Source organism: Dermacentor andersoni, chromosome 8, assembly GCF_023375885.2.
Source record: "Dermacentor andersoni chromosome 8, qqDerAnde1_hic_scaffold, whole genome shotgun sequence".
Lineage (NCBI taxonomy): Eukaryota > Metazoa > Arthropoda > Arachnida > Ixodida > Ixodidae > Dermacentor > Dermacentor andersoni.
Window position 1 is genome coordinate 15,404,266 of NC_092821.1, and position 12,463 is coordinate 15,416,728.

The 12,463-nt window shown below is 44.5% G+C and overlaps 1 protein-coding gene across 2 annotated transcripts in view; it reads right to left on the reverse strand.

The window, feature by feature from the left end:
- LOC126526646 (MIF4G domain-containing protein-like) overlaps positions 1-12,463 on the reverse strand; it is a 102,527-nt gene that overhangs the window by 26,963 nt on the left and 63,101 nt on the right. For both annotated transcript variants that reach the window (XM_050174513.3, XM_055068328.2), the window contains exon 4: positions 8,172-8,334. In XM_050174513.3, the coding sequence (XP_050030470.1) occupies positions 8,172-8,334 (163 nt within the window). The remainder of the gene's footprint in view (positions 1-8,171; positions 8,335-12,463) is intronic.

Genomic DNA, 12,463 nt, shown 5'->3' on the forward strand with positions numbered 1-12,463 from the left:
CCACCAAGCTCCAAAATGTGAAAGCAACTGTCACTATATTTTAAGTTTTTCTTTTAAATGCGACAAACCTCGTCAAATTTGGTGCAGTAGTTGCCGAGAAAAACGAATTCTCCTTTTACATGTATTTAGATAGGAACACCCGAGCTAAAGCTTCCTCTTAAGAGACAAAGCCGGCAATATCATTACTAATATGGATGACATAGTTCAAGTGGCTGAGGAGTTCTATAATGATTTATACAGTACCAGTGACACCCAGGATGATAATGGAAGAGAGAATAGTCTAGCGGAACTCGAAATCCCACAAGTAACGCCGGAAGAAATAAAGAAAGCCTTGGGAGCTATGCAAAGGGGGAAGGCAGCTGGGGAGGATGATCAGCAGATTTGTTGAAGGATGGTGAGCAGATTGTTCTAGAGAAACTGGCCACCCTGTATACGCAATGCCTCATGACGTCGAGCGTACCGCAATGTTGGAAGAACGCCAACATAATCCAATCCATAAGATAGGGGACGCCAAAGACTTGAAAAATTATAGACCGGTCAGCTGTCCGTTGCCTACAAAGTATTTACTAAGATAATCGCAAATAGAATCAGGACACCTTAGACTTCTGTCAACCAAAGGGCCAGGCAGGATACCGTAAAGGCTACTCAACAATAGACCATATTCACACTATCAATCAGGTGATAGAGAAATGTTCGGAATATAACCAACCCTTATATATAGCTTTCATTGATTACGAGAAAGCGTTTGATTCAGTGGAAACGTCAGCAGTCATGGAGGCATTACGGAATCAGGATGTAGATGAGCCGTATGTAAAAATACTGAAATGTATCTATAGCGGCTCCACAGCCACCGTAGTGCTCCATAAAGAAAGCAACAAAATATCAATAAAAAAGGCGTTAGGCAGGGAAATACGAACTCTCCAATGCTTTTCACATCGTGTTTTCAGGACGTATTCGGAGACCTGGATTGGGAAGAATTGGGGATAAGATTTAATGGAGACTACCTTAATAACTTGCGATTCCCTGATGATATTGACTTGCTTAGTAACTCAGGGGACCAATCGCAATGCATGCTCACTGACCAGGAGAGGCAAAGCAGAATAGTGGGTCTAAAAATTAATCTGCAGAAAACTAAAGTAACGTTTAACAGTCTCCGAAGAGAACAGCCGTTTACGATAGGTAGCGAGACACTGGAAGTGGTAAGGGAATACGTCTACTTAAGGCAGGTAGTGTCTGCCGATCCGGGTCCATGAGACTGAAGCTATCAGAAGAATAAGAATGGGCTGGGGTGCGTTTGGCAGGCATTCTCAGATCGTGAACACCAGGTTGCCATTATCCCTCAAGAGAAAAGTGTATAACAGCTGTGTCTTACGAGTACTCACGTAGACGGCAGAAATCTGGAGGCTTACGAAGAGGGTTCTACTCAAATTGAGGACGACGCAACGAGCTATGGAAAGAAGAATGATGGGTGTAACGTTAAGGGATAAGAAAAGAGCAGATTGGGTGAAGGAAAAAACGTGAGTTAATGACATCTTAGTTGAAATCAAGAAAAAGAAATGGGCATGGGCAGGACATGTAATGAGGAGGGAAGATAACCGATGGTCATTAAGGGTTACGGACTGGGTTCCAAAGGAGGGGAAGCGTAGCAGGGGGCGGCAGAAAGTTAGGTGGGCGGAGAGAGTAAGATGTTTGCAGGGACAACATGGCCACAATTAGTACATGACCGGGGTAGTTGGAGAATTATAGGAGAGGCCTTCGCCCTGGTGTGGGCATAACCAGGCTGATGATGATTGTGACTGCAGGAAACGTGGGGGGGGTGGATGTCTAAGATAATTACACCTGTCAAGAGACTAATGCGGCGATGCCCAGGGAGCTGCGCAGGGCATTGAGCACATTCGACGCGGTGCGGTCCAAACGAGGTTTTCGCCCCTACTTTCTTCTCTTCCACGGTCCTTCCACGTATATGCAGGCTCTGCACTCCCCCCTTCCCCCCCGACGCGGTGTGCCAGACCGGAGCAACAGCAGCACCAGCAGCAGTGCGAAAGTCGAAGAAACAGGCAAACAAAGCTTCACTTTAAAAGGAGGGTGCGATTTCTCCCCACGGTGCCGGAGAGCGCCGCTGTGAAGAACGCTTCCTTGACCTCGGGTAGACTCTCGAAGTGGTGGGATGTGTGGACGGAACTCTCACCGCAATCATCATCCCTAAGAAGCTCAGCACCGGCGAAACGAAATCCTATAGGAGCCGCGGCCTACACCGAAAGCACCCCTTTGATTGTATGGATGGACGCTATGAGCATCATCTAAGGAACGGAGTGGTGCGTTACGCCACAAAACTCTAATTATATTGCGTAATGTCCCACCTATGTTAACAGGAAAAAAACTAAAACAAAATGATACCCACGATCAATTCCCATAATCAAAGTTTCTGAAGCCCTATTGTGAACTTTGTTTCTGTATGACTCCGTTGTTTGTTGTTTCCTTACTTTTCCTCCACCAATCTTCCAATCGCCTCTTACAAATCTCTATTGCGGACATGTCTACCATCTCTCTGCTGTTGCTGAACCCAAGGGCTTCAAGGAGGCCAGTGATTCCTAAATTGACTGCTGGGCAGATATCTTCACATGCTGATACAAGAAGCTGCATCGTTTCCCAGTCTTTACCACAGCAAGCACATGCTTGTTCCTTCTTCTAATATATCCCTGTATAATTACGTGTTCTAAGGCATCCTGATCTCGCTTCGAAAAGTAATGTACTTCCCTTTGAGTTATAATAAATTGTTTCCTTCCTAATTTCGTTTTCTCCTCTTAAGTAGTTACTCATGGCAGGTTTCTTTTCCATTGCCGCCACCCATGAGATTATCTCAGCCTCTCCGACTTTCCGCTTCACGTTCTTCGTTGCTGTGTTGCTCCCCCTACAGGACACATACTTTCTATTAAGCTTCGTACTTTTTTTCCTCCAATGTGAATCAATGTTTCTCCTGTACAAATACCTCAACACTCTCCCAGCCCATTCACTTTCTTTCATATTCCTCAGTCGTTTACAAGATGGAAAATAAACTTTCATTTTCACTTTCATTTCTTCATTATCAAGTTTGCTATGAGCTTCACTCACTTTAAAACTTGTCCAGCCCAAATCACCCTGCATAGCTTCATTTGCAGTCTTCCCGTGTGCGCCCAATGCGAGGCATCCCACTGAACTTTGGTTGCCATCGAGTCCTGCGTGTACCCCTGATTTCAAGCAACCAACCGTATTTGCAAAAGTAATTCCTGGAGCCCCTGGAACCATTGCATTTTTCCACATACACCGGAGAACCTCGTACCTATTGTATCCCCATAGCACTCTTTCTTTCAATATTGCCGCATTTCTCTTCTGCTTTACCTTTATTGTTTTTTGCTGTTTCCATACATCTATTGCCTTCGTTTATCCATATACCAAGGCATTTATATTCCTTAGCCGAGGTATTTCTTGGCCCTATATTGTCACTCTCTGTTCGTTGTTTTCATTGAATACCAGACCACGTGAAAACGCTAAATTTCAAATCTCACTTATCGCCTTCCTGTCCACAGATATTAGCCAGGCGTTGCGTACCACTTTGCTTGTTAGCTAGCAATATAAAATCGTCCGCATAAAACAAACCTGGAAGCTCCTGCTCTACTACTGTACCCGCCTGTTTCTATCAGAAATTAAACCGGATATTACTTTCATCTAGCGCCCTTTTCGTCCTCACATGTACATCATAAAGAGCTGTGTGAATAAAGGCACCCCTGCCTCAGTCCCTTGTTAATATCAACTTTCTCTCAGTTCCTCATCCCTTGCCATTCAACGCAAACGGTATTTTCCAAATAAATCTCAGCTCGAAAGCTGTAGACAATCGCTGGCTAAGCCTTCCATTTACAGAATATCGCACAAAATTGATCGCCTAACTTATGGCGCACCACCTAGCGACCAAATCAAATAACGTAAGACGCAAATAAAATGAAATTACAAGCTGTCCGCGTCGGAATATCGCAGATAATACTTCAAAATAAATGCGCAAATGATGGATACAAAACAAATGTTGCTTATCAAAGTAGCAACATCCGTCCATTATTACATCATCCCAAAAGTACAAACAAGATTTGGGAGGACGCTTAAGCTTTAAGAGTGCAACGGGAAAGCATTCCAAATCCCTCACTGCTCCTCACGCTTCCCGGCCACTGCAGCTTAGGTAACCGTAATGTTTAACGGGAAATGCTGGCGGCGAATGCCATGCACAAAGCGAGCCTTCTGGTAGAAACGCGGCCTTTTGCGTGGGCCGCGGATGGGTGGATGGATGGGTGCTATGAGAGTCTCCTTTCGAATGGCGGGGGAGGGGGGGGGGAGGGGTTGTGCCACCATGATCTCATTATATTGCCTAATGTCATACCTGTTTAAAAAAAAAAGAAAAAAACCCATGATGAATTCCCATAACCAAAGTTTCTGAACACCTATTGTGAACTTTGTTCTCGTGCGCCTCCGTTGTTTGTCGTTTCTCTACTTTCTTTCCACCCACCTTCCAATCACCTCTTACTAAATTATATTGCGGACAAGTTCACTTTCCCCCAGTTTTTGCTGAAACCGAGGACTTCAACGAGGCCAGCGATTCCTAAATCGACCGCTGGGCAGATTCCAATGCAACATGCACCATCGTTTCCCAACTTCACCGCAGCAAGCACATGCTTCTTCTTCCTTCTTATATCTCGCTTTATAAGTGCGATTTCTGAGGCATCCTGATCTCGCTTCGAAAAGTAATTAGCTTCCCTTTGAGTTATCATAAACTGTTTCTTTCCTGATTTCGTTTTTTTTTTCCTCTAAGTAGTTACTCATGGCAGGTTTCTTTTCCATTGCCGCCACCCTTGAGATTATTTCACACTCTCTAACTTTCCGCTTGACGTTCGTTGTTGCTCACCATACAGTTCGCATACTTGCTGGTAATCTTCCTAGTTCTTTTCCTTCGCTGTAAACCAACGTTTTTCCTTTATGAATACTTGAAAACTTTCCTAGCCCATTTACCTTCTTCCATATTCCTCAGTGGGGACGGCGGAGGCGAGCGTCATCTGGAGGTGTTGCAAGGAACCAAATCTCAAAGGCTTTATGGCCTCTGAGATTTGCGCACGCCGGTAGTTGGCCATAGCCGCTCTGTGAATGGTAGCAATGGTGGAAAAGGGGGTTCGTGTTGGAGTTTCTGCGTAAAAGAATAATGCTTTCTGGTATGTTCACATTACAATCCGACGTTTCGTGTCTGTAGGTTGTGTTTAGGTTAAACTTTACGATTTTTCTGATGCATGTTACATTGAGAAATTCAATTCAGTAACGTCTTTGGGCCACGCGGAGGTCCTGCGTGGTTGTTGTCCGGAATGACTTTTCGCCGAGCGACGTCCGACGCCAAAATGAGTTTTTGCGACACGGGCTTTTAACATTATCGTATCATACTGATGACGTGACCTAGCGGCAGAACACCGCGCGTTCGTTGACCTACCTTGCGCCGTAACGTTTCACTATTTCTCCGAGTGACGTAACCCAGACCTAACAGCAAGACAGAACCGTTCAAGAACGCGGCCCCAGTATTCGCATGCAGCAAACTCGTTCTTTCGGGGCGACGAGATCCTCCCTCTACCCGTTCTCAGCGTCACCTTCCTAACAAATGATGTGTGTGATTTTGCATCAGCTGTGCCGGCTCCTAACAATAATCTGCCACCGAACGCAGCTGCAAGCACCAATCCTAAAGCCCACATCTGCGCCGGAAACAAAGCCCAAATTATGTCTGTGATTGCTTGACGTGGAATCCAATTCGTTCGGGCGCATCTTCTCTGAGCGAGCAGAGAAGATCCTGTGCCCAGGAAGCGCGCGTGCACAGCTTTTGGGCGTAAAAAGGCTCGATAGGGAGGCAACATCCAGGCTAACATGCTAGTAGCGCCTTCGCACTAAAAGCAATGCGCATCTTTCCCTGCCTATTTCAGAGCTTGTGATTGTGTACCTTGGTTTGCTCGGATTATAATTCTTGAATGTAGCTAAGAATTTAGTGCAAGTCAACTTCGGTATATCATTGATGTCGGGAAAAGGAGCACGAATTGCTCCAGCGGCATGCCTATCAGGAAGCGAGATTCCCTACTACAGAGAAGCTCTCGAGGAATTTCTTGACCATGAGCGTTGCCATCTCTCCGAAGGGACCATACAAAGAACAGCACTCACATAGCGATCTGATTTATATGTAGCTGTATCTGTACTACCCACAGTGGTACCAATGGACGTCCGCGTTGTCAACCAAATTATTCGATAGAACAACGAAAGCTGCCTATATATTCTAAGCGCAGCAAATATCCGTCTTCACGAGCATAATTCATTTATTGAATCGAAACTTTATATGCCTTCCTTCCCGGGATGTGGCATGTCGGCTATAGTGGCTGCTTGTCGCGTAAGGTGGGCCGGTCCTGATTCAATAGTAAACTGGGGCAGGTGCTGAGACGTGGTCCCTTAAAAGGCTGCAGAAAACAAAATCTCTTCCTCGCCACAATCCCTCTCTTGCTCTCTGGTACTGGAGAAGCCCGGAGGCAGTGTAATCGTACGTTAGTCGCGTTCGTTGGTCGTGTGGAGAGAGTTCTAACATCTTGGTGATTTGCCGGCCTGGCTCGTATCGCTAATTTGCGATGGGCGTTACAGAATCTGAATGGTTTTGTAGCTTTAAGAAAGCGCTTCGCGAAGTCATAACTTCATATCCATTCTAATGTGTGCCTTGCATTGGCGTTCTCAATTATTTTTTGCGGTGATTAAACTATATGTATGTTCAGTATTGTACATTTTATTTCTTCTGCTCACTGCGTCTGCAATCAATAAGTTGCGAGTGTAGCACCCATGCTGAGTTGTCTTTAAAGTATAAACCCCATGCAAGCGATCTTGCACGCGACAGCGACAAGCGACGCGATTGAGATGGCTGTCGCGTTCGCTCGTCGCCTACAAGTTGCACCCCATGCGAGCGATGACTTCGAGCGACGTCTCCCCAGTGTTGCCGGTATGAGGGCAGCAATATAGGCGCCGAAACTAGCGTGACGCGTGCTTTATTAACTTAAGTTGATGTATTTTACTGTAAAAAGCAGCATAAAATATATCTGAAAGTCTTGCAGTAGGTTCTTATCCTCGCACCTATAAAAAATTCAATCATTTGCTCGTTCCGTGCGACAATCAGAAGTACTGGAGTTTTGTACATCCAGTTCCGGCTTTGCGCTATTGGCTAGTCGCTCATAGCCCTTCCGGGCGACGAGCGACGAATTCTAGATTTGCAAAACCGAGCGATCGCGCGACAAGAACGAGCGATCTGTTCAAGCGACGGCCTGATCCGTCGCGCGAACCCGTCGCTCGTCGCTGTCGCGCACAAAATCGCGCTAATGGGGTTTAGCCTTAATTCGTGTTTGTTTTGCTACGCTAGAATGCCTTCATAAAGGAAAAAATTGTCTGTGGTTTAGCTCTGATTAACCCTAGTTGAATTGCGAAAGCAAGAGCTGCAAAAGCCGTCTCTTCCGCAGTTGACGATTCACTCAGGGACGTGGCACGACTTCTAGCCGCATCTTCGTTACGACGCTTCTCCAGTCGTGCGACCCGTTCTTCTGGCGTCTCTTGAGCACATTTTCTCTTCCTCGCTTCGTTCTGTCGTTGATGCGTCTCTTTCGCGCTCTCCATAACGACTAAATACAGTGAGGCAAAGCGCATATATATATATATATATATTATATATATATATATATATATATATATATATATATATACCCCCGCGAGGCGACACCTCTCCCTCTACCCCAGCGGAGCACATCTGGTGGAGCGAGCGGCGACGGCAGCGGCGTCGCCGCCGGCGCCATCTCTTGGTCTGTTGGAGCGCGGCTGCGGCGTTGCTAGGCAACGGCGGCTCAAGGTCGTTCGTCTGCATGGCATATGGAATACGGCATACGGCTGCCTGCGTAGGGCATACGGCGCTACGAGCCGAAATGGCTCGCTGGCTGGCGTAGTAAAGCTTTCGCTTTAAAATATTATGACGATACATGAGGATGGGTTTACCAAGCGCAATGCGATCGCCAAGGCATGGCATCAAACGGCGACTCGGAGCTCAGCAGCAACACTGCAAAGCCCCAGTGGTGAGTGTTTGTGAGTGATTCAAGCCGTACCTAGCAATGCTTGCTGCACGACGCTGAATGATTTCTCCCGGCACGCAGGCTGCTCTCCAGAATGTGCCTTCTCGTCACTCGCGCCGCCGGGACGCTGCTGGACGGGGCCGCCGCTGTTTCCAGGCTGGCCATGCTGCTGACCGGCGCGATTGGAAGATGGACGCTGCGTAGAAGACGGCACAGCTCAATGCCAGTCTACGTCTCTGCCATGTGGCTAATATTTTGACGCTGCTATAGACTCCTCGAAACCGAGCCTTCGGCCGATAGCCAGTAGATCCATCCGTTAATCGTAAAGCGCCCGCAAAGTTTGGTTTGAATGCGTAATTCGTTACTCGCCACTGCTGTGCCTAGAGGACACGTATGCATATATACTACCTACGTACGTACAACTTTATATCAGCAGCTCTCGACACATTGCTCATTTCCTGCCCGCGTACTTTGGTATTAACAATTGTGAACAAGGGCGCCTCTAAGCGGGTCAAGGCAGGCGCGAAGCGCTGGCTTGCTGCTTGCAAGGTAAGAGTACAATATGTATTTCACATATAGTAACAACTTGAAAAGAACGCTATAACTGATTATTTTACTGCGTTAGCAACGAAAAAATACCCTTGATTAATTTTTCAAACTGACTATGTTGAAGGGGCCCTTCACTAAAGCCTCAACACTATATTGAATGGTAACAGCGACCAATCAGAACAGGTGTATAGCCGACTTTCCCGTCTGGCTTTATGGCGCCGCTGAAAAGCGTCGAGATCGCTGTTGGGCGGTCCTGGGTTCGAATCGGGTCGTGGGCAGTTTTTATGCTGACGGCAATTCTATTGAAACTCCAGGCGTATTTCTGCCCTCCGCTTCGCCGTCATCGTGATGTTCTGTATGAAGTCCAAAGGTGATAACGTCGTATCCACGCGCCGTATGCTGCACGATCAAGTGAAAGCGTGCGACAGTGACCCGACGATGGTGGCTCAATCTCGTGGGCGCGAGGGATGAAAGCGGGGAGGAAGCGTCTTCCGTTCCGCGCAAGGCATAGGGGGGAGGGAGGGTGGCGCTCTACTCCGGCGGCAGCGGCATGCGGGGAGGCCACGCCATACGCCGCTCGGGCTTCATCTTTATTTGCGATGACCACAAAGTCTAGGTGCACCGAAGACTAACAGCTTGGCGTGCGCTCTATTCTCGCCGCTTCGTTAGCGTTGAAGCGAGAGGCAGCACGAAGGTCAATTCGCTCGCTGCTGCCACGCTTTCCCCATCCAGCGTTGCGACAGCGATGTGTGCGGTCATCCAGTAAGATATGTTGATGTTTGATGGTGCATGTGTGACACCATGGTTGGTAATTTAGTTAGTAAGCGAATGTTTACAAATTTATACGGCCGATAAAACTATTATCCGTCCTTCATGTACCTGCCTACTAATTTACTTCGCAATCGATGATTCACCATTCGGGCGAAATTGAGAGCTTTAGGCTGCTGCATAATTTTATTTCTTATTTTTTTCATTTTACTTCTGCCATACTTGTTCTGTTGTCCTACGCTTCACCACCAAGCCTGACACGGAGAGTTCCTAACAAAGGGAGCGAAGCGGCCCGTTGCGTAGCACTGGAGGGGGGGGTGTGCTTGTGCAGATGCCTATTTATTTTATCTGTTATGTTCAACTGCCTTTGTTTGTTTCTTTCGTTTGCTGTACTCCACTCCTGCAATAGCCCTGAATAGGGCTGCAGTATTTGAAGATAAATCAATAAATACCGCTTTAGCAGCCGCAGACGAATGACTAATGACGCGTTCTTACGTTGTTACTGTGCGCCCCAGTGAGCCTTCCCCATTCACTGACTAGCAAAACTCCGTGCGCATAACATGTGATGGAACAGAGCAACTGCACAGTGATAGGGACAGTCAAAATACATTTTTCAGCTTGATCAAAACTAGAGACAGCAATGATTTGGCTGAATTCAATAAACTGAAAAAAAAGCTCTTTAAACAAAACTTTACATAATAAAAATGAACCTATTTGAAAGAGCAAGAAGCCGTACTGATATTCTATGCCAGGAAATCAATCGTTTACAATGTTCGGGCCTTAGCCAAACTAAGGATTAGAGCTCGTGATGCATAACAAAATATTGAGGGATGAAGACCTCGCAAATAGTTTTAACAAATATTTCAGTACTTTTGTCTCAAGTAGAACACCAGCTGCAAATGAGCACTATATATTGCAAAATATGGGCGCACCAAATCTGAAATCTTCGTTTCTCGACTCAACCACTCTCCAGGAAGTGTATTCAACATTTAGGGGGGTCTTAAGAACACCAAAGCGTGCGATATTGATAACCTTCAATTTAGGCCAATTAAATACCTGCTAGACGTTTTAGTACCTACATTTACTTTTCTATTTACTTTGTGCCTGTCCACAGGAGTTCTTCCTGAGAAAATGCAGCACGTTTAAGTTAGCGTGTTTCACAAATCAGGTAATAAGAATGATTTTTCAAACTACTGACCAATCGCTATATTGACTGTTACTTCAAGATGGTTGGAAAAAGTTATCTGTTCGCGGCTGAACAATTTGGTTTTCGACAAGGTTTATGAACTGAACAGGCCTTATAAGCACCAAAAAAAATAATTTTAAATCGTTTTGAATAAAAAAGGCTGACATTAGGTATTTATATTGATTTTTCAAAGGCGTTTGATAAAATACTCCACGCAACTCTGTTTACTAACCTAGAGCACTATGCTTTCTGTGGTGTTGACCTAATATAATCAAATATTACCTAAAAGACATAAAACAGTCCGTAAGCATCAAAGATAGAAATTCCTCCTTATAAGAAACGAGTATTGGCGTTCCACAGGGCAGTGTATTAGGCCCCGTGTTATTCAACATCTACTTAAACCATACAAATGCATTGGTGTAGGGTGAATTCTCTGGTTATCAATGCTGCAAAAACAAATGGTGTCCTATTCAAACCAATTCGTAAAATAAATTATCATTGCTTAGAACTTTACTTCGGTGATAAGAATATTGAGATAGGAAAAGATGTTAAAATATCGGGAGTTACTTTCAGAGAAGATTTCAACTGAGATTCCCCTGTGCACGCCGTTGCCAACAAAGTTGCCAAGGCATATGATGTATTCTCAAGATTTCGAGTTGTAGTCACATGTAAAATCAAATTGCTCATTTATAACGCCATTTTTCCATCACATTTCAATTATTTTGGTCTTGCCTGGGGAAGCACCACGCATAAGAACAAATTAAAATTGCTCATGCTACAAAAAAGGCAATCTAGCATATCGCAGTTGTCGCACATGATGCTCATACATTTAACTTTTTCAAAATATTTAATGTACTTCATATAGAACAGCTCTACAATTTTAACCGTTTCGTTAAACACAAGCACGGTCTTAAAATAAAAGCAACTACTTTGTCACACTATACCAACAAACAAAATCACCTGAAACACCTTATAACATTAAGGAAAGAGACACATCTTATATACCTTTTTCACGAACAGGCTGCAGTTTAAAAATCTACAGTACAATATGCCGAATTTCTTAAATTTCTTAGACAGCGAGGGTATTACCGCTGATAGAGACAAGGAAAGAATGGAAAGAATATTTAGTTAGAAACCCCATGTAGCATTGCTGAATGTACTCAATAATTTCAGCGAAGTTCTTTTTTTGCTTTTTTTATATGTACGTGTTTTTGTTCAATCAGTGCCATATCCTTTTTAAATATGTGCAAGTATTTTTCTTTCACTGTTTCTTGATTTCACTATTTACTGATTTTATATTTTACGTACGTGTATTTTTTTTCACTGTTTCCTGGCAAACTGTTCTAAAATATCAAGGTCAGGAATCCCATCAAGCTCCTATTTTAAGCAGCTTTTAATTCTTTTCCTTGCATCTTTTTTACTGTTTTATTTTATTCGTTTTATTGTGTAACCACTATTATTGTGTATGAATATTGGATAATTGTGTTTGAACATATCACTGTGCGAAAGAGAATGCTCAATAAACAGAAATTGAAAATAGTGTACTTACTATTAGACGAGCCCCCTCACCGTTGTGAATGCCTTTATACCTTCCTGGAATATTGTGCCGCGATTTCATTTGCAAACTGGTCAAAATAACAATAACATAATATTATTTTCGTTTATACCACTAAAGTAAGAGAAAGGATAATGGCACTAGCTTAAACGTAACACAATACAGAACAAACATTATTACGAGAACGCAAGCACGTGTTAATTTTCTGCTTTCCTTCCTTTTAATACTGTTTTCCGATTTCTTTTCGCAACTGCTTAAAATTATTTA